Genomic DNA, 24,309 nt, shown 5'->3' with positions numbered 1-24,309 from the left:
TTTTCGAAAAGTAAAATCTGGGGGTGAGAGTTATATGCGAGTAAGTACGGTATTTCAATTATGGATAAGTACATTGGTACCTTCTTTAAACGGAAAAATATCTCGGATGACAGTGATAATACAAAACGAGTTTGTAATGACAGCTTGTGTGTAGTTTCTGAAGAGAAAGAGGTCTGTAACGAATCCACAGAAACACAGAATCCCCATCTGTTGCGATAATATTAATACGATTAACGAAAGGAAAGATTTGCTGACTTGCTGGACATCAGACTAGTGGATCACATTAAAAGGTAAATACAATTGGTTAGTTTGTAGGAACATTTTTCTGTTTTGTGATTATGCCTACATTATTGTGTTATTATTCAACAATTGTTTACAGTTTTGAATGTGTATATAAAGTCAATATCAACAGTAGCCTGATTATGAACGCGTGATGAAAGGGACGGGAGGTTTGGAGCTTCCCGATAGTATTCAAAAGGTAAATACAATTGGTTATTTTGCATAAGGCCCCTAAACGTATTAGTTTAGAATTTAACCACTGCAATGGCGCACCCAGGGAGGGGGACAAGGCCCCCCCCCAAAAAAAAAGAAAAAGGAAATAAACACTAGAAAAATGTTCCAAAAATCTTTTCCTAATTAAAATTCTTTTTTTTTTATTATTTTATTTATATTGCGTCTTCTATTTCTATATTACTTGTCATGTATTGGCGATCACTGCAGATGCTCAGTCATAGGTCGTATGCAATGCATAGTGTGTATTCATAAATCGTCTACTCTACTCGCTCCCCTCACCCCCAAGATTAAATCTTGAATGCTCGGGCCCCCTCCAAGATTAAATTCTGAGTGCGCCACTGATATTTGCCATGAGCTCAGAATTTTTCTTTTCGGTCCTTTCTTATTTTCTCTTGTACTACATTAGCTGTTTCAGTTTTGTTTTTAGATATTTATGCAAAGCCCCGCTTTGTTTCTGAATATCGAGTTCTTTTTCCAATTTTCGTTTGCGATGTTCTGCACCTGATAGTTTTTTTTAATCAAAGGATTTCTTCAGTATGAATTAAAAAAATTTATACTGCATTTAATCAGACATATTGGAATGTTAAAATCATTTTCAAAGCCAAATCCTAATAACTACATCAAAAAGTATTATTTACAATCACTGCACAACTGTATTATCAAAATACATAAATACCGTCTGTATTTATGTGTTTTCTTATTTGTTTAACTGGTTTACTCTTAACCAATTATCTCATTATGATTGTTTGGTCTCATTGGTTAAATGAGATTTACCCTCAGTCAAGGTCAACTCACGGCCAACAATGGAATCGGAAATAAATGCAAAATAGGTGTTCTTCTATAGTCACGTCGTCTGATATTATTATTATTATTTGACACCTCCAGGGAGTCCAAAGACTCATCGAGGGAGAGTGTGCCAACAGCATCGAACGATTGTCTCCTTTCCAACTAAGAACCGCGCTCAAACTTACTTAATTGAGCTATTAGTAGCAGAGGTTCTACCAATTGACCAACCTTTGCCCGCCGACAGTACGATATTAAACGCAACAGAATACTACATTATTATGATTATGATTTTTTTGAAAAAATATGCAGTACAATGAAGTTTTATTATATAAAAATTTAACTAACGACTTCCTGAAGTCTGGTTTCAACAGATATGGGATATATGACTTATTTTATGATTTATTTTTCGTATACTTTAGACCGATTTTGCCGCTCCCAAAAGCTTGTCGCCCTGTGCAAACACGTGTTGCATCGTCGGTAGAGCCGGCCCTGGTACTGATTGTGAAATATTTGGACAAATTAATTGAGCAAGTAAAAGTAAAATGATCCAAATGGGAGATTTTAATAATCGATATCTGGATTGGAAAGAAGAGATGGTGTAGGATAACAAGGAGTGTGACTTTTTTTTGAGTTTCTGCGGGATAACAACCTTAAGCAGCATGTCATGGAATTAATATGAAGTTTTTTGGGAGTTGGATGATTTGATAATATCTTCACCGGATGTGGTTGTGAATGAGATTTTGACACTGCCACTTGTTGGTAGGAGTGATCATGAGTTATAGGTTTGATGGCAGTCACATATTAAAAGTTGTTAGGAAGAATAAATAAGTAGAAGTATAATGTTGGTGATTATCAGAAGCTCCATTGTTAACTATTATTAATACGATGGTTTGATGAGTTGTGCAGAAAAAATGTTGACAGTGTATGGGAAATGATAAGGCAGTATCTAACACAAGCAATGCATACCTGAATACCAACGGTTAAGCGAACAAACAGAGTAGAAGTTAAATGGTTAAAGAAGAAATAGTCGAATATGATTTGAGATTGCTACTTATGTCAAAGCTAATCCAATGGAATTTTTCTGCTATGTGGCAAGCGAGGGGAAAACAATTAATTGGCGAAAACGGTAAATAGATATGGTAGTAGAGTAGCTATAGCAAATGGTATAGTTAAATTATTTAACAAACACTTCATCAATGTATATTATAGTGATGTGATGATGCTATACAACATGTAGGAACGAGGTAAGATTTATGAGAATTAAAGGAGAAAATCAGAGGTATATCAAGTTTTTCTTGAGTAAGATGTTAATAAATCTGTGAGACTGGATGACATATCACCACATATTTTTAAAGAATGTGCAAAAGAGTTAGTTATGCAACTGACCTGGTTATTTAAAAACCCTTGCAGTGGGGAAGGTTTCTAAGGAGTTGAAAGAACTAAAAATAATATCTCCCCAAAAGTATGGTTCAAGTACAGAAGTTTCTAATTGTAATCTCGTTTGTATATCTGCTGTTGTGACCAAAGTTTTGGAAAAATAGGCCAGAAACAGAATACAGGGTTGAGTTATTGACAAAAAATTTTCTTTCATCGTCAGCATGGTTTTGTGAAGGACTGGTATTGTTTTATCAATATGCTTACTTTTTATGATAAGGTGATGAATGTGTTGAATAAAGGAGATTCATATAGTGGTGTGATTTTCTTACAGTTTGCAAAGACATTTGGTAGATTTTCACGTAACAGATCAGTGAGGCGCTGCAGAAGATGGGATTAGATACCATATTGATTAGATGGATTGAAGATTGGCTTTCTGAGAGATACCAGCAAGCAGTACAGCCCCATGGGTAAGAGATTCCTTTGTTCAAAGTTATATTTCAGCACCCCCATCCCAATAAAATAGAATTTGCAAATTAAAATGAAATTAATTTCAAGAAATTTTTATTTATTTAGTATATATATATATATATATATACATATACACACAAGATAATATATGTGTTCATAAAAATAGACCATCTCAAAAATTTTTTTCCATTATCACCATAAAATCACAACCTAATTCAAACCGGCTTTGATATATTGCTTCGTGAGTGTGAAAGCAAAGTGCTAATCGCTGGTTGAGTTTACTGTTAATTTTGTTATTGCCTTATTGTTTTATTTAAGTTGTGCAATCTATGTAGTAAAGTTTTGTTTCATGAATAAGAGTATTGTATAAATTTTTTTATTTATTTATTGTGTTGAAATGGCACCCCTTCTGATCAGGCGTCTTTTTGTGGGGTACAAGCTGCAAACCCTGATGGGGCAGCCGTACCAGCAAGTTGTGCATGATGGAGCAAGTGCGTCAGAAAAGGAAGTTGATCAATGGCATACTTCGGGGTTCTATTCTTAGACTGCAACTAAATAACTTATTTGTTAATGATATTTCATATGGTTTGAGTGAGGATCTTCAAATATTTGTCAATGATGCAAAGTTAGGTAGAATTATCAGAAGTAATACTGATGTTAATTCTCTACAGGAAAATTTGAATAGACTTTTAACTTTGACAAATGAATGGGGTTGTAATTTTAATATTAATAATTGCAGTATGTTACATTTTGGGTTAAAGAGATTTCAGGCAACATACTGAATTGATGGAGCAATACTTCAGGAAGTGGATAAGATTCTGAATCCTAATGTGATAGTAGACAGTGAAATGAAGTTCTGGGGGAAACATCATACGTGTTGCAAAAACTGCACATCATATTGCAGGCATGCGGAAGCGGGTTTTTCTCCCCGAAAACTCAGTTTTTTAGTCCCGTTAACTCAAGAAACTCGACCGTAGACCCCACATTATTTCAGACAGAACATACCCTGTTAGGTACCAAGACATGGCAGCATTTGTTTTCCAGTCTCTTCATCGGTGGCCGTCTATAATTAGTGATAGATATGGGCAAGCTATCTCTGATTGGCTACCGGTGGAGATTAAACTGCCCACTCAATCTCCAAAAGCTAAATAGGGTTTAAAGGCCTTGCCTACTCCTTATAAGTAATAAAAAGGCGTTAGATAATAATAATAATAATAATAATAATAATAATTATTATTATTTTAAAAGTACATTGACATGTAGGGAGAATGAAGTGGTCGTGCCTCTGTATAAGGCAGTGGCAAGACCGCATATGGACTATCATGCTCAGATTTGGTCACCTTGTTTTCATTGTGATGTGGAAACACTAGAAAGGGTCCAAAGACAAATGACCAAATTCGTATGAGGACTTTGGAGTGTGGTTATGAAGTACAGTTGAATAAATAAAAAATAAATCAGTTAATGCCTTTTATTCCCTTATAGGGAGTAGGCGAGGCCTTTATACCCTATCTAGCTTTTGGAGACCGAGTGGGCACTTCAATCTCCACCGGTAGCCAATCAGTGATAGCTGGCCCATGTCTATCAGTAATTATAGCAGCCACCGATGAAGAGGCTGGCAAACAAGTACTGCCATCTCTTGGTACCTAAACCTAACAGGATATGTTACTGTCTGAAATAATGTGGGTACTACGGTCGATTTTCTTGAGTTTACGGGATGAATAACCCGAGTTTCCAGATGAAGGAAATGTCAATTATAGAGGTTGATGGAAAGTAGGAAAAAATGAGATATGATAGAGGCCTTCAAGCTATTTAAGGGATTTTACCAGATTAATACAGTAGGAATTATAAAAATAATGGATGTTACGATGGGAAGAACGAAAGGCCATCCATAGAAGTTGTATAAAGGTTTGGCGAAGAAGGGTGGAAGGAGTAGATTTTTATATGGAGAGTTGTTAGTGAGTGGAATGCATTGCCAGAATGTGCGAATGCAAGTAGTGTAAATAACTTCAAAGTTCATTATGATAAACATGTTACTGGTATTGAGTGGGCCTCCTACTATGAGGCTATTGATTACGTGGAGGTTACCAAAATAATAATAAAAATAATTTTTGTAACTTATTATAAAAATTACCCTTGTCTTCAGGATCATTCTGATTTGTTAGTGCATATTATCAGCTAACACCATTTTCTATCCGTATATACAGTGAGTAAGCGAGGCCGTTTAGCCCTATATAACTTTTGGAGACTGAGTGGGCAGTTCAAACTCCACTGGAACCCAATCAGAGATAACCGGCCCAAGGCTATCGCTAATTAAGCGGCGCGCAGTGAAGAAAGACGTCTCAACAAGTGCCGCCATCTCGTGGTCCCTAATCTTAATACTCGTATTTAATGTCTGAAATAATGTGGGTTCTACGGTCGATTCTCTTGAGTTTACGCGACGAAAAATCCGATTTTCCAGGAGAAAAAATCCGCTTGCCCGTGCCGGTTAATTTAATAGATCTTAAATATAATCTATCAGCTATTATACGCTCACTTATGGGCTTCGAATAAATCAAGCTATTACTGGTCTCTGCACTAAATATAAGTACCAGGCATCTTTCATGACTTTCGTCTGATCCCGAATACAATATCTGATATCCATCTACCGTTCTCACTCTTGTAAAGCCGGTCCATCTCAACTCACTTATTCTTAAAATATCTATTATATACTTTTGCATTTCATTTATAACTTACTGTATCTTTCCAATTTGAAACATAGTTCTAACATTCCATGTTGCAATTAACGTTTTCTGTTTACGTGAAAGTAGTGACCTCACCTGTTTCAAAGGTTCCTGCAGGCTTTGCCCTTGTAACTTCATCCATGGATTGTTCTCTTGCGAAATTAATTAATTAATTTTTAATTAATCCATCTTCATTAAATATTTTCAACTGTGTCTACTTGTTACTCACTCAGAATGAATAACGATCAGTTATCTATTAATAAAGAAATGGTAATTTATAACAATTTTTAAAAGTGATTATTTACTTTTTTTTTTTTACTATTCATTTGAAGCATTTTTTACGTCATAATCTATGAACCTAGATGACGCAAACTGTAAAAAAAGTTGATATATATATATATATATAAAGTCTGTCAATATTAAATCCTAGATGGCGATTATCTTTTGTAATAAATATAGTGTAAACACGATTTCACGGTGACTGGACGGCAGGCTCCAGCTGTTCAGTGAAAATGGCGTTGAAGACACTTGTAGGAATGAGTGAGTTGGTTTATTTGTTACATAGTGCTTTCCCGATTAATTTTTTGGATGATTGCTGTCTTTCGGTTCTGTTGTGAATTTATAGTAAATCTGTGTATTTTTTTGGTTTGTTTTGGTTACTAGTTTGCAAGTTTTTTTGTTGCCGGAAAATGCATTATCAACTGGTGGTTTTCTAATTATGATGAATTTTTCTGTCATTAAAAAAAAAAAAAAAGATCGCGGAGCATGAAGTAACTGAAAATTAGTACAGACAATTTTGCTATTATAGTACAAATGCTATTTTTATTAAACAAATCTTAATTCAAGTTAAAAATAATTTTGCGTTAATATTTTCTTCATCCTTCCCGCATTTTTTTAAAAACTTTTATTTTATATAAATTACTGTTTTATAAAAGAAAAACTTTTTTAAAACGAATCATATATAAAATATATTATCATTTATTTATTGTTTATTCATCAAAGTACATTCGAAACTTAACGGAGAGAAATCGATGTAGTTGGAAGTTTTCTGTTTATTCTAAAAAAAAAAATAAATAAATAAAAAAAGCATATATGGTCTAAAGTAGTAAATAAATTGTTTGGTACTACTGTTAGCATTCACTTTAACATACCGTTAAAATTATATTTTTATATCTTCAATGGTCACGTGTTAGTAGCGAAGGTAATTATCCCTCAAAACAGTTGATCCTCTTGCATCAGGAAGTAGCTTATTTAGTTCTACCGGGAAACTTGACAAATGGCAAACGCTCCGGCGTTATTTTATCATCTTGTAGCATTACAAACTATGGAAATGAACAGAGCATATGAACTTTCACAAAGATACTTTTTAAAACTGGAAAACTCTTTAAGAAACAGAAAAACCAAGAATAGTTAATCGCATTTATCTAAAACAATTCGCACAATCGTCATAAATTTAGTTTACGTATATTTCATAAAAATATACCTTTTTAAAGGGATGAAAAGGCTTAATTAAGTTATACACGAAGTAAAATAAGTCGGGCTTAATTTAAGTTAGAGTAAACGCTTTTAGAAATTATTACAGCGTTTTTTTACTTCCTGTAGAATTAAATTTCGCTCTCATATCTTGTTGCATAACCATAGCAACCTAACTTCTCGATAAATCCTTTCGCCAGCTATTTGTTCGTTTTCAATGCTTGTTATGTATAGCATCCTGAATAATGTTTGATAGTTAATGTTACCCAACATTTGCTTTGTGTCCTGAATGGATGCTACGGCTGATATTTTGTTCATTTGTGAAAGGTAACTTTTATAACTAAAGATCGGCCCCGTAATAAAGTATTACATACATATATAAAATAAAGTAAAAAAAATAAAGTATTTGGCTTAGTTAAGCGCAAATACCGTTTCAGAATTTGAAACTTGAAAAATGTAGTTAAATGTAGTTGGAAACCATATTTATATATTTCGTGTTATTATATTCCCGGATTGTTCATTAAAGTTTGTTTCTTTTTGCACTTCTAGGAACTATACTTCATTTGATTTTGAATTAGGAAGAGATGATATTCTGGTCTTGAAAACATAAATGTTCATGTTCCCCACCCCTCTTATTTATTTATTTTTTTAATTAAATGTCACCAGGTTTTATTGCTTGTGTATTTTCTCCTACATTTGTTTAAATGTATGCTTTGTTTGCTGTTTTCTCATTTCAGGTATGGCATATTATCAAAAACTTTCAGGGAATCAAACTGATTGAGGGTGGTTAGCATAAATCACTCAAATCAGCTGTCATACCCTCTCTTAAACTTATTCATACTAGATGTACTAATGACTTCAACAGGCAAATAGTTTCATTCACTCACTACTCTGTGAGAGAAATATCTAGCTATTGCTGCTTCCATATAGCAAAAAAATTTCATCAACTGATAACTTGTAACACCCTTTCAGAAGGTCATAGATCTCTATAATATCACCCTCCTCTTGTTTTACCAGTGTCTGTAGTCTGCATACTCTCTGTCTGCCCTCAATGTCCATTCCATAACCTGATATCATCTTTGTAACTCTTCTTTGAATCATTTCCATAACTTGTTTATCTCCTTGAAACTCAGGGGAAACATTTGCACACAGTTGTCCAAGTTGTATCAAAACCTTGCAAAGAGGCAAACTGACTTTTGACTAGTGCATTGGATTGGAGATTGTTTATCTGATAGGTATCAGCAAGTTGTGTATGGAGGAGCAATATTCTGGAAGAGAAAAGTCACTAGTGGTGTGCCTCAGGGGTCTGTTTTAGGGCCATTGCTGTTTAACCTGTATGTTTATGATATTAGCGAAGATTTATATGGTTTATACTTAGTTGCTTGCAGATGATGCAAAATTAGGACGAACTATGAAAAGTAGAGAGGATCTTGTTGCCTTACAAGAAGACTTGAATAGATTGAGTGATTGGGGATGTCAGTTTCAATGTTGCAAAATGTAAGGGTTAAAAATTTGGGAAACAAAGATGGGATGTAGAATTTACACTTTGCTGGGATGTATTGTTGGAGTTGAAGGAAATAAGAGATCTCTGGGTGACAGTGGATAAGAATCTGAAATTTAGGGGACATATTGCTAAAATTGTGAGGATAACACAAAGAATTCTGGGAATGATGCAGAGGACACAGACTTGTAGAAGTAAGGAGATTCTTGTTTCTTTGTATAAGGCTCTGATTAGGTCACACACATGGACTACTATGTAGGTGTAAAATCTCAGAAACTACTAAGTATTTTCTGAGATCTGGAATGTTGAATATGAGGAAAGGTTGAGAAGATGCAGTTTACAGAGTCTAGTGGATAGGATAAAGAGTGGTGATATGATAGAGACTTACAAGTTAGTAATGGGCTGTTATGGGATCAATGTTGAAGAGGTTTTACAGAAAATGGTGTAGATCAGGGGATGACCAGAGGTCATCCCTGGAAGCTGTATAAGGAGGGTGTGAGTGAGCAGAAAACTGAGAAGCAGGTTATTTGCATGCAGAGTTGTGAATGATTGGAATGCCTTGCCTGAGAGAGTGGTGTCTGCAGAGAATTAAGGTATGATGATCTGTGTGTATGACAAAAGGACCTTCTAGATGAGTGTTTGATTCCATGGGGTCTTGGGATAATAATAACTCCAAGATCCGTTGTCTCAACATTTTTTTCTCCAAGCATAATCCTATCGTATAATATGATACTGGAAATCTCATCACGCTAAGGCGCATTACTTTATATTAATTTTTGTTTTAATTATTATTATTATTATTTTTGTCATTGAATTGGCAGCTGTTATCATTTGCCAGTTCCAGTCTGTTCAAATCAATCTGTAAATGCTGTAATCAGCTGTATCCATTACCAAGCCTAATCTTTGCATCATCATCAGTAAACAATTGAACATCTTCTGCATGGTTCATCCCAATATCATTAACATGCACACAAAAACAGTGGTCCAAGGACCAATCCTTGGAACACATCACTGGTCATGCTAAATCCAACAGATTCCCCCCCCCCCCTACATGTCACCCATAGTCTTTTGCCAGAAAGAAATCTGAAGAATCCTTAATAACCTGAACCCAAACAAGGCATCTGGTCCTCATGGCATGCCACCTATTGTGTTGAAAACTTGTGCTTCAGAACTAACACCTAACCTTTATCTCCTCTAGCGATGACATCATGAGAGCTGCAAAGAGGTGGTGTACTCCATTCAAAGTCTAACGCCCTATCAAAGCACAGTAACTGTTGAGAACCTTCTTGTTGAGTCTCTAATGACGATGTGCTTGTTGTAACATGGTTAATGGCTTTGATAGGATGACCCACTGACTCTACAGATTACTGTAAGCCTTGTTTTGGGAAAATTACTGAAAAATAGTTGCAGTTCATCCACAGGACAGGTACAGCATGGGAGAAGTTAGTAGGTAGTGTTATATTGTGGTCTGCTTTTACTTTTCTTTTTCACAGTTAAATCTATCCACAATTTGGCCGATTCTTAGAATGATTACGTATATTAAATAAATTGACAAAGGATTGACTTCTGAATAGAGTCTGATCCTCAGCAATAACGGTCTGGAGTTTCTTCCTATTCAGGTTATGGCAATATTTATTTGATCAAGCTGCGCCAGCCCGATCCCTAGGTTAGAAATTCCTTTCCACCAAGAGGTAACCCTCAGAAAACATACTAAGTAAATCAATCTATTAATTACTCCTCATATCAATTTTTTATCTATCTCTCTTATATTTCACTCCCGCTCAGATTCAAATATTAGCAAGTGGTGCATTGGATTCAAATCAAGGCACAAAACAGGTTAAGATAATCAAGATATATTTATTCGATTCTAAAGATTACACATTTATAATAACATTCAATAGGAATAGAGTTATCCCAAGTTATAAGGTTAGACATAACAACTGTAATTCACATATCACATCTAAGAATAGGCTCATTTCACTACACAAAATTCTAGCTAGCATCCTTTAAATATCTCTACTATCTTACACATATTCTTAAAACATTCACATCGATAATTCTATAGATCATTACTTATAGCAAATTAACAACTATTCATTTACACAAATACTGAGGAAACCGCCATCAGGTTATAAACACTGGTATCTAAAATCTCACTGTAGTCCTTCCTACAAGTTTAGAGTTATATAACCTAACATCTTGTTTCTTCCATAACACATTATTCCGTTCTTTCTTAACAAAGGAATTATAAAGGGGTTTTACATTACCACATTCCTGTAACTTATTCCGTCTATCCTTTCGTTATAATTTCCCTCCGAATGTTCAATCTCGTCCTTGGTGATTAACTCACGGGTTAGGTTTGGCCTTCATTGTTCTGTCCTTTCATCGCATTCTCGACTGGAAACAGCATGGATTGAATCGATTCAATCCATGCTGTTTCCAGTGGCGTACGTGGTGGCCATTTCTTCAGGCTTACTCAGAAAAGTACCTAATATTTCTTCGTCTATTGTTTCGCGATGTCAGGACAGCAGAGAATAGCTGCCTGCTATCGACTAGATCTCAAACTGGAACTCTTCCCGACTCCACCAGAAATTCTCCAGCAACTCCAGATTGAAAAAAAACCTAAAAAGCCCTGAACGGGGGGGGGACAAACCCATTTTATACCTCTATGTATCTCTAGTGCCCTCTTTCACCCAAAACTTTCTTTTTTTTTGCACCTGACTCCTATTTTATTCCTATCTTCCTGGAATACTCCATACGATTGCTACATCTTCCTAGAAAAACACTGTGTGCGTGCCGTTTGCACATAAGCAATTTGTCGTTAATGGACTTTGATCCTTCGTTATTATGCTCTAACATATATCTTATAGAGAAACTTCTTACATTATAATGTTTTTATAAAAAAATGACATCTTTCACCTTTAATTAATATTACAAAGTTTGTATTAGTATAATTCTTTAAACAAAATTGGTATCTTCACTTATTTACAAGCATTTCCCCTTTTAGTTTTTTTTTCTTGTTAAATTCTGAATGAGATATTTCTTAGTAAAAATATTTTCATTCAAAATTCAACAGTAGTATTAGTTTAGGTAATTGATTGGGGCTTAAATTTGTGAATATCAGATTAAGGTTCAATGTTTGATTCGCTATATCCGTGACCAGCCCTGACCTGGCACGGTAGTGAGGTTATGAACAACCTGAATTGCAATAATCTAAGCAAACTAGGTCTGTGTTATTACAGTTAGTAGTGGTAAGCAGGCGTAGCTCGTGCATAGGAACTGCAGCACCCCCCCCAATTTTTCTCGATATATAAATATATTTATTCGTTTATTTATATTTGCTTGTAATATTAAATTTTATCATCAACAATCCTATACAATTCTCTTATTTTGTATAAAAAATAATAAAAATCCATCTTGTAGCATTTAGGAGAGCAAAGGATGCTAGTAGCACTGTGTTTACCATTGTGTCATATTGCTACGTGCGCAAGCATATGCACGTCATAGTGAAATGCGAGCTATTAGTGTAATGCAGCACTATGCATCGTGTAGTTACACAGTTGTTTATATGCAGTTTGTGCCAGTAGTAGAGTATTCATAGTGCTTATCGTGTTTACTCCATCTCTTTAAATATTTGGACATTACAATTAAAGACATAACATTTGTTATAGTTTTTATTTTAGGACATGGTTATGATAATGGATTTTATTTTTAAGTAATTTTGAATTATACTAAACTGTATAATTTTATCGATAATAAACAATATTTTTTCATGAAACAAAACAAGAAGAATATATTTTATTTTTGAGTAATTTTGAATTATACCAAATGTATAATTTTAGCAGTAATAAACAATATTTTTTCATGTTTAATTTTTTAAAAAATTTTTACCATAATTTTGATATTTTATCCAAACACATATACACTGTACTTACAGTGTGTATGTATATTTCGAAAGTTGTAGCATCCTCATGATTTCAAGCCACGAGCCGCCACTGTATCAAGTATGACTTATAATCTCAACATCATTCTGTGGTTAATGCATGAACTGAATGACTTCAGGTTCTTGATGTGGGATCAGTGGCAGCTCGTGGCTTGAAATTGTGGGAGTGCTGCAACTTTCGAAATATACATACTGTGAGTACAGTTTATACGTGTTTGGATAAAATATCAAAATTATGGTAAAAATTAAAAAAAAATTAAACATTTAAAAAATATTGTTTATTATTGATAAAATTATAGTTTGGTATAATTCAAAATTGCTTAAAAATAAAATATATTCTTCTTGTTTTGTTTCATAAAAAATATTGTTTATTATTGATAAAATTATAGTTTGGTATAATTCAAAATTGCTTAAAAATAAAATATATTCTTCTTGTTTTGTTTCATAAAAAATATTGTTTATTATTGATAAAATTATAGTTTGGTATACTTCAAAATTGCTTAAAAATAAAATATATTCTTCTTGTTTTGTTTCATGAAAAAATATGATAAAATTATAGTTTGGTATAATTCAAAATTACTTAAAAATAAAATCCATTTCTTTAATTGTAATTAAAGGAATGGATTTACAATTTTTGAACATTACAATTAAATCCTTTAATTGTAATGTCCAAATATTTAAATAGACGGAGTAAACACAATAAGCACTACGAACACTCTTCTTCTTCTTCTGCAGCTTCTCCCACTTAAGTGGGGTCACTGTTGATGATGAGTCTCCTCCACATTCTCCTGTCTTGGGCTGTCACCACATCCAAGTTCATCCTCAAGTCCTCTTCTACCAGCTCCCTCCCTCTCTTCTTTGGCCACCCAAGCTTCCTCCTTCCTTGCAAATCCATCTGCAAGACCCTTCTTCCCACATATTCGTCCTCCCTCCTCATCACATGACCAAACCATCTCAACCTTGCCTCCTGTATCTTCGCTCCTAAGTTCATAACTTTCACTGTTCCCCTTACGTAGTCATTTCTCAGACGTTCCTTTCTGGTCACACTGCACATCCACCTAAGCATTCTCATCTCTGCTACTTCCATCCTGCTGATGTTATTTTTCCTCAGGGCCACAGTTTCTATAGCATACATCATAGCTGGCCTCACTACTGTCCTGTAGATTTTGCCTTTCAGATTGATCGACACCCTCTTATCGCATAACACTCCAGCCATCTCCTTCCAGTTCCCCCAACCCGTTTGTATCCTGCATCCCACTTCCTTCTCAGCTCCTCCATCTTCTTCACTGTTGAGCCTAAATATCTAATGTCCCTCACCTTCCTGATGACATTTCCTTCCAGCTCTAGATCTGTCTCCTGGCCACCGCCCACTGTGCAACACATATACTCTGTCTTACTTCTGCTCAGTCTCATATCTCTCTCTCTTCCAGCACTTTTCTCCATCTTTCCAGTTTAGTTCCCGCTTCTTCTCTTGAATCTGCACACAGCAAGATGTCATCTGCATACAACATTGTCCAAGGCGCATCTTCTCTCACCTCCTCCTCCGTCACCACCTCCATCACAATGTTAAACAGAAACGGACTTAATGCTGACCCTTGATGCAAGCCAACTGTTACTTGAAAACTTTCTGTCTGTCCCAGACAGGTCCAAACACTTGTCTTCACATTTCTGTACATCTCCCGCACCAACCTGACATATTTCTCTGGAACCTTCTTCTCCCTCAGACACCTCCAGACTTCTTGCCTTGGCACTCTATCATATGCTTTCTCCAGATCAATAAATGCCAGATGTAGCTCCCATTGTTTCTCTCGAAACTTTTCCATCATCTGCCGTAACCCAAAGATAGCATCTGTTGTTGATCTACCAGGCATGAAGCCAAATTGTTCCTTTGCAATCTCCACCTCTGCCATGGGATCTTTAGGGGTCTCATGCCAGTCCCAAGCCTGGATAAAGGAGGACGGTCGGTCAGATGAGTGTCGATGCTCTGACCCTAAAGAAAAAACACGATTGTTATCTGATGCCTATACAATCAACAGCTACAACATGCCGGCTCGGGCGTCTCCCGGATAAACAAGGCCCGCAATACCAATCGAGCGATCGGGGTTGGATCGAAAAGTGGGATACCGAAAGGAAACAAAACTGAAACTAACAGAACTGTTATCAGTAGGAACGTGGAATGTGCAGACACTCTGGATGTCAGGAAAATTAGAACTACTTTGTGAGGAAATGAAGAGACATCGGTGGGATATACTAGGATTGGCAGAGATGAGATGGACATCATCTGGAGAGATCAATGGATGCGAAGTAATATGGTCAGGACATGACACCATGCACGAAGCAGGAGTTGGCTTCTTTCTTAGCAAAAGAGCTCGAGAGGCACTGTTAGGCTACAAACCAGTTAATGAACGAATCATAGCAGCAAGATTTCAGGCAAAGTCATTCAACATATCAATAGTCCAGATATATGCACCCACATCTGACAGCACAGATGAGGATATTGACTTATTCTACAAAGTAATGACAGAGACAATAGAAACCAAAGCAAGATGTGCTAATTATTGAAGGAGATTGGAATGCCAAAGTTGGAATAGATAATGATGGTTGGGAAAGAGTCATGGGAAAATATGGTTTCGGAGAAAGAAATGAACGAGGTGAAAAATTGTTAGAATTTGCTGTGGACCATGAGATGATGATCTGTAACACAAGATTCCGACAAAAGGAGTGTAGAAAATGGACGTGCCGATAAAATGTTGGGAAAACCAAAAACATGATTAAAAGAAGATGGATAACATCAGTACAGCAATGTCGAACTTTTCAAGGAGCAGATATAGACTCGGACCATAGTTTAGTGATTGCAAACATCAAGTTGAAATTAAAAAAGAAATATAAACCCCAACATCAGAATAGAAGAGATACAGCACGAATAAGTGAAGCAGAAATAGGAAGAAGGTACAGAACAGTGTTAGAAGAGAAATTTAAAAGTGTGGAGAAAGAAAAAAACTCGAATTTAAGACTGAAAGAGTAATGAAGACGATAGAAGATGCAGTTGAAGAAACAGTACCAGAAGAAGAGAAGATCAAGAAGAAATGGATCACACAAGAAACACTGAAGTTAGTACATGAGAAAAGAATGTTGAAGATAAGAAGGGATATATCAGAATAAATAGAAGAGCAATATAGAAGAAAGTGTAATGAGGGGAAAAAAGCAGTCAGAATGGATAAGATGAAATGGTTAGAAGCCCAGTGCAACAATATAGAACAGTACTATGGAGAGCATAAAACAAGGGAGGTATACAAAATGATCAGAATCATTAATAGAAAGTGGCAACCAAAACAGACCACAATTAAAGATGAAAAAGGCAAAGTATTGATGAATAAAGAAAAAATTGTACTGTGGTGGACAAGATACTGTAGTGAGTTATATGAAGAAAAACTAGATTCAGATAGCATTGGGAAACTGACTGAAGAATTGAAGCAGATATCACCACCAGGTAATAAGCATGATATGGACATTTTAAGAGGAGAGGTAGAAAAAGCAATAGGACGGCTAAAACACAACAAGAGTCCTGGTAACGATAACATTACTGGAGAAATGATTAAATATGGTGGTGAAAGTATGGTTACAGAAATGCACCAACTATGTAATATGGTATGGAAAGAAGGGAAAATGCCAGAGGAGTGGGTGAAATCAATATTAGTAACCTTATACAAGAAAGGAAATAAGCTAGAATGAAAAATTATAGAACAATTGCCTTGATAGGTCACCTTGGTAAAGTGATGATGATCATATTGACAGAAAGATTGAGAACACAATTGGAAGCATACCTTGCAGATGAGCAAGCAGGATTTAGGAAGGATAGAACTACAATTCAACAGATTTTGACAATGAGGTTAATAGCAGAGAAAGCTAGGAGAAAAAACAAAAACATATTCTTGCTTTGTTGATTTTCAGAAAGCATTTGACAGTATTGACCAGAAAGTGACATTAGCAGTTCTGGAATCCTATGGAATTGATAAAAAAAAACTAATAGCTATATTAAAAGATGTTTATCAGAATGCAGTTGTAGCAGTTAGAATAGGTGATGATTTGGGGAAATGGTTTAAAACAAGCAGAGGTACAAGACTGGGAGACCCAATATCACCAAGCATTTTCATCGCACATTTAGAAAGAGCAATGGCCAAATTGAAGGAAGATGCCAAAGGAATATCTGTACACGGAATGAGAATTAACAATCTGAGATTTGCAGATGACATTGTTATTATTGAAGAAGATGAAAGAGAACTACAAAAAACACTGAAACTGTTAAATGAGGAAGGGAAGAGATTTGGACTTGTTATGAACTTTGAAAAAACAAAGACAATGGTATTTGGTGAGAAGAACATGAAACAAAAGATACAAGTGGATGGAACTGATATAGAAAATGTAGAACAATTCACATATTTGGATAGTAAACTGACATATGACTTGGACTGTAAAAAAGAAATAAAGATCAGGATTGCAAAGGTAAGAACAAATCTGAAGGCCATGGATAACATCTGGAAAAGTAAAGTGATCAGTCTGCAAACGAAACTAAGAGTACTGGAAACATGCATCTTCAGCAGTGTACTATACGGATCTGAAACGTGGGTAATAAATAAGGAATCAAGAAAAAGAATTTTGGCATTTGAAAGAACTTGTTACGGGAAGATTCTAAGAATATGATGGGTACAGAAAATCACCAATGAAGAACTCTATCAGAAGATACAACCAAAAGAGAATCTAATGCAGAAGATTATAAAACGGAAGCTGCAATTATTTGGACACATCTGTAGAGTGAGTGAGGACAGGAAGATAAAGACATTTATGTTTGGTATTTTGGATGGTTTAAACAGAAGAGGTAGACCATACAGAGAATGGATAGACGATATAAAAGACTGGTGTGGAATGAGTGTACGAAAACTGTGACACTGTGCACTGGACAAAGAAAGGTTGAAGAATATAGTGAAACAGGCATCAGACATCAACGGGCAGTGAGCCCATGGTTCGTGATGATGATGAATCTCCACCTCTTTCCTCAATCTTCCATCGAGAACCCTTTCTAGGATTTTCATTGTGTGGGACATCAACTTTATTCCTCTGTAAATTTTACAGTCTTGTGCATCCCCTTTACCCTCGTAGATGGGGACATGAGTACTCTCCCTCCATTCCTCGGGTATATTTTCCTGTTCGGCAAACTTTCATGAATAGGTCCCACAGCAGGTCAATTCCCTCTTCCCCCAGTGCCTTCCATGCCTCCACTGGAATCCTGTTGGGGCCCACCGATTTTTCCATTCCTCATCCTCTTAATGGCCTCCATCACTTCCACTCTGCTGATGTTCTGCACCATTTCCTCAGAAGGCTGCTCATTTTCTCTGTGAGTCCTTGCATTTTCCCCATTCAATAGTCCCTCAACATATATTCTCCATCTGTTTCTTATGTCCACATCCCTCCATAATACTCTTCCTTCAGCTTCTTTGATCTGCCTCACATGTAAGATATCGTTTGCTGCTTTATTTCTACATTTCACTAGTTGGTAAATTTTTCTCTGTCCTTCCTTTATTTCTAATTGATCATACAGATCTTGATATGCCATGGCCTTCGCCTATGCCACCACTCTCTTGGCTTCTTGCTTTCTCTCTCTGTACACCTCTCTATCCTCTTCCACTCTTGACTCATTCCACTTCTGCTTTGCCTTCCTCTTAGCTGTCACTGCCCCTTGTACATTATTATTCCACCACCAACCCTCCTTCTGCTCTCTAATCTTTCCAGATGTCTCACCAAGCACCTCGATTGCACTATGAACACTCTACTACTGGTAATAATAAACAAACTGCATATAAACAACAGTGGAACTGTGCAACGGACAGTGCCACATTACTCTAATAGCTCGCATCTCACTATGACGTGCATATGCTTGCATGAGTAGGAGTATGACACTGTGGTAAACACAGTGCTGCTAGCGTCCTTTGCCCTCCTAAGTGCTACAAGATGGATTTTTATTATTTTTTTATACAAAATAAGAGAATTGTATAGGATTGCTGATGATAAAATTAAATATTACGAGCAAATATAAATAAATTAATAAATATATTTATATATCAAGAAAAATTGAGGGTGCTGCAGTTCTGCAGTGCCTATGCATGAGCTGCCCCTGTGTGGGATGATGACCGAATGGCTCTAATCAGAATCCTGTCTAGCCAACAACAATACCATTCGTGCCTTGCACGTTGAAAGGCGAAGCTAACTGGAGAGTTGGTTTCTTACTGTTATGGTGCAATCACTCTGGTGATGAGGTCACTAGAACAAAAGCATCATGGCAGCTATTGAGATTATGTGGCCACTGCTTCCTATGCTGCACCATTCAGGTGTGACATGCAGGCCCCAGATTGTCTGCAGATGACCTATGTACTGGTCTGAGTGTTGTGCTTAGAAGAGCAGCTACAATACTTCGATTTCTTGAGACGTCCTCTTCTTCCTCTGAGTGGGGGATTTGTTTCCACCCAGAGTGCATAGTTAAACCTAATTAAAGATCTTAAGAGGCTTAAGGAATAGAATTAAGAATAGGTACTCTAAAATGTAAGTTGGTTAGGAAGAGTACATATCATAAAAAGGTGCAGTTTGATTGGCCTAATCCATGGCTAGTCCTGATCTAGCATTAGCAAGGTTACAAACAATCTGGCAATAATCTAAATATACAGGTCAGTATTTATTATTATTATTATTTGACACCTCCAGGGAGTCCCAAGATTCATCGATGGAGGGTACCTACTCTAAAACTCTCTCCACCCACTACACCAACGGCATTTACTGCCCACCACGAGAATTTCCACTGACAATCACAAACATCCATGCCCACAGTGGTATTTGAACCTGCAGCCTTTTGACTGGAGATTGGATATGCTAACTACTCTGCCAACCAGTTCGGCACTACGTATTATTATTAGTGGCAAGTATGGTTGATAGTCATGTTGTGGTGAATACTTGAACACTTTTAGGTTCATGTACCTCAAGAATTGAAGGCTTCAGTGTATATCTCTTCCCAGTTATACGTAATTACCTTCATGTAGCCTTTAAAGGAATGCAAGAACCGACTAGGACTTATGCCCTAATGTCTAATCCCCCACCATCTCTTAGTGCAACTTGTTATGTATCCACCTGGATACTGAATGAACAAGGATGGAATGGAAATTTGGGATTTAGCTGACCAAATTGTATTCTTATTGGCTTAAACCACTTTGTCAAATAATGGTACATCATGCCAGTTTTTCATGCTGGCTGGGCACTGCACCTAGTAAAACAAGGGCTCACATTGTTATTGTCAGGAAACGAAACCAGGATGAACACTGCAAAGTTAACTACTGGAACAAATCCGTGAGCACATCCCAACTCAACATCAGCAGTGTTCCAGATTGGTACCATCAGTATAACAAGCATCAGTGGAAAAGAAATTGAACAAGCAGAAGAACTGGATAAGTACCAGATCAACATGATTGATGTGACTGAAACAAAAAAGACAAAAACAGGTGAGTTTTTCTAAGCGACAAATACAAAATGTTATATTCTGGCAATAACAATCAGGGAAAAGAGGGAGTAGCCATAGTATTCAACACTAAATATGAAGATAATCTTCTTGAATTGCAGACAATAACAAGTAAAGTGATGTGGGCAAATATCAGAATGGGTAACTGGACAGTGAGACTTTGTGCATGTGGTCCCATAGAAGGTTCTGTGCGGAGGCATTTAAGAAGCAGACATAATGAAAAAGAAAGAGTTGTTCCTCAGAGATCTAAACAGCAGAATAGAAAATGATTACCAGACATATAGAAATATTTTATGAAAATTTGGAGAAAACAGCAAAGCTAATAACAATGGTAAATACTTATTATTATTATTATTATTATTATTATTATTATTTGTCACCTCCAGGGAGTCCAAAGACTCATCGAGGGAGGGCATCTACTCTACAACTCTGCTTCCACCACTTACTATATTTCTGTTCAGGACATGGAATGGTTATTACTAACACCATGTTCCATCATGAAAATGTGCACAAATTCACATGGAGAGAAGATGCAAGAAATAAAGAAAAGTTTCATTGACTGTGTTATAAGTTGATAGTGATGTTTTCCCACTGGTTCAGAGCAAAAGAGTATACAGAAGATTTGAAATAGGAAGTGATCACTATTTAGTTTTGAGCAGGATAAAATTGAATTTTTAAAAAGAAGAGTGTCTAAGAAAGTCTTAAAAATGAATTAAGGTTGAGCAGCTTTCAGAGGTGAACTGTAGACTGAAATATGCAAACATTATTGAAGAAAAAATGAGAGAGTGAAAACAAGATCCAAACTTGGATATTCATTGGCAAATCCTGAAATAAACATTGACTGATTCAGTCAAAGAGGCATATGGTGAAGTTGTCTGTAAGGATAGAAAAATCAGAACTCCATGGTGGACTCAGAAGTTAGATGTAGTGAAGGAAAAGAAGAAAGCATATTGAAAGTTCCTGATAAGTAAGTCAGCTTGTACTCTTAGACAGTGGCTAAATTCAGCTGGGGCCTGAACCCGGAACATTTTTCTGTTTTGTGACTTTTCTCCCTTTCCAGTAATTATGCCTGCATTATTATTATTCAGGCCTCCAAGGAGTCAAAAGACTCATCGAGGGAGGTCCTTCCTAAGACATAAAGTCTGTCAAGACTCATCGAGGGGAGGTCCCCCCTGAGAAACACAAAGTCTATCATACCACTCTTTAAACTCACTGACCGTTCTCGCTCCCACCACTCCATCAGGCAATGCATTCCATGGCTCAACCACCCTCCACACAAAGAAACCACTCCTTACTCTCTTGCTCACAGTTTCCTTTCGTAACTTCCAGGGATGGCCTCTTGTCATCACTCCTTCCCGCTGATCAACCAAGCAAAAGAACTCCCCAATGTTAACCCTGTAACCACCTCTCAACAGTTTAAAAGTCTCAATCATATCACCTCTCCTTCTTCTATCCACCAAACTCTGCAGTCCACATTCTCTCAGCCGATCCTCATAACTATCCTTGTACAGTCCTGAAACCATCTTTGTCATCCGTCTTTGTATCCTTTCCACAGTTAATTTATCCCCTTCAAATCCTGGGGACCAAATCTGAGAACAATAGTCCAAGTGTGGTCTGATCAGAGACTTATACAACGGAATGATAACCCTCTTATCTCTGCAGGTCAGTGTCCTTCTCATAATAGCAGCAATCCTCTGTGTTACCTTCACCACCTTTGCAATATGTCCCCTAAACTTCAGGTTTCTATCAATCATCACCCCCAGATCTCTTGTCTCCCCTACTTCCTCCAGTATAACTCCTCCCATAGAGTATGCAGCATCCCATCGATGTTTCCCAAACCTCAAGACCTTACATTTTGCTGCATTAAACTGAGACCCCCCATTCATTTGCCCATCTATCTAGCTTATTTAAATCCTCTTGCAGGGCTACCACATCTGCACTATTACTAATAATCTTTCCCAGCTTCGCATCATCCGCAAACAACTGAATATCCCCCTGCAATCCACTGGCTATGTCATTGATATAAAGGTTAAACAATATAGGTCCTAGTACTGAGCCCTGTGGGACCCCACTTGTAACCCTCTGCCTCCTGGAAACTGCTCCACCATACACAACTTATGTTATTATTCAACAGTTGTTTACAGTTTTGAATATGTATATAAAGTCAATATCAACAGTCACCTAATTATGAATGCATGGTGAAAGGACTGGGAGGTTTGGATATTCCTGTAATACGTTATCTTGCAGCGATTGACAAGCGAAGATTATTGTAGTGTAGTGTAGCAGAATTTTGACAGACTCATAGCGATATGTTGTCTTTTCTGGTTGGCAACACTGTCAGCAACAGTCATTAACCAACAACAGAACAGCAAATTAGCAGTTGTTTATCAGAGTTTGTGATTATGAGAAGCACAGAGAAATCGTGTAATATTTTTGTGTTTATGTAGGCCTACTACTGTATTTATGTGAATATAACTTGCACTTTTTCCCAAAATTAAGGCTAAAAAATCGGGATGCGAGATATATGCACGGATTTTCAGAAACTAAAGTTTTCAGAAAGAAACTGAAAATGGGTATGACTTACCAAGAATCTCCTGCTGGCTATTGCTATTTCTGGCCTAGAGAGCACTTTCCTTGTGTGCATCCTACCCAAATAGCGTCAACTTCTTTTCCATTATTTCAAGCAAAAGTTATCACTAATCAGGGCCATCACCAGATTAGATCGTGCCCTGAGGCAAACAACTAAATATCACCCTGAAGGATTATAAGACAAAAATATAAGAAATTTTCCACTTTTATTAATGCAAAACAATTAAATAATAATATTAATTAAATGTTTACTCTATGGGGATATTGCACAATAAAACTGTTTATAAGTCTTCTAAATTTAAATTATAAGCTATGTCTGCCCCTATTGATATAATTGCTAGACTAACCAATCTTTCTTGGGTCATTGCTCTTCTCAAATAATTTTTAATCAGTTCAAGCTTGGAAAAACTTCTTTCCGCACTTGTTACGCTAGCAGGAATTGTTAACAGTATCCTTAGGGCAGTGGTTACATTAGGATACTTTGGATGAGGACCACTTTTCTCTTGTATTATTTTTCAGAGAATTTTTAATTCTTCAAATCTATTGCATCTACATCAGATGTTGTAAAATATCTTGTTGCCCTGATATGATGCCTACTGCAATATGGCTGAAGGAGCATTCTTAATTAAGCGGTGCTGTGAGACAGGCTGCCTCACCCAAATAGTTCTACACCCTGTTGCCAGTACTGCCAGTAATTTACAAGACTTGGGATATGTAATGAACAATCCTTCAAGAATGTCTAGTGAAAAGTGAAAGCAGGGTATGAAACAGACAGCAATGGCAGGTTATTTAAGACGTGTATATGGTTGGTGCAGTGTTAACAAAAGATCGCGCGACCGAAAGATAAAAGCAAGCGAACAATTGAGTTGAAATGCTAACTCTCTTCAGCGAAATTCCATATTATGTGAAACTGCCATAACAACATTCACTATATATATTTCTTAGTTTTAGCACGTTTACGAATTTTAACGCATTCGGTTGAATTTTATTGCTGCTTTGTGATGGGCAGACTCTCACACATCTAACCAATAACAATAGTTTTTAGTTAGATACTGTGTTTGCGGGTGCAACACATGGTTTTGCTTGAGTGTATACAGCATAGTTTCTTTATGAGGGAACATGTGATTCATTAATTAGTGTCGTTTTTATCCCAATTTATTTCTAATTGCACTATATGTTGAGAAATATATTACACAGACTGCTGGTACCTTATTCACTGACATAATAAAAGTACTTGTTTTTCTTGCCTCTGCAGTATAGTGGCTATTGGGAGGGCGTGTTGTTTTCCGCAGGGAGCAAGTTATTATCGCCCCGACGTGAACGTGTGTAAACTTGTTTTCATTTGCGTGGTATATGCAAAACTTTTTAATTTCTTTTTTTC

The 24,309-nt window shown here is 36.4% G+C and overlaps 1 protein-coding gene across 1 annotated transcript in view; it reads left to right on the top strand.

The window, feature by feature from the left end:
* The first annotated feature begins 6,358 nt into the window (after nucleotides 1-6,358).
* Nucleotides 6,359-24,309, top strand: part of LOC150098397 (protein ROP-like) — a 312,656-nt gene continuing 294,705 nt past the window's right edge. The window contains exon 1 of the mRNA XM_090405016.1: nucleotides 6,359-6,404. Coding sequence (XP_090261142.1) covers nucleotides 6,377-6,404 — 28 coding nt within the window. The 5' untranslated portion in view covers nucleotides 6,359-6,376. The remainder of the gene's footprint in view (nucleotides 6,405-24,309) is intronic.

Source organism: Typopeltis vanoorti, chromosome 15, assembly GCF_054136105.1.
Source record: "Typopeltis vanoorti isolate ZY-2024b chromosome 15, IOZ_Tvanoo_1.0, whole genome shotgun sequence".
Taxonomy (NCBI): Eukaryota; Metazoa; Arthropoda; class Arachnida; order Uropygi; family Thelyphonidae; genus Typopeltis; species Typopeltis vanoorti.
This window is presented reverse-complemented; position numbering and strand designations above follow the sequence as displayed.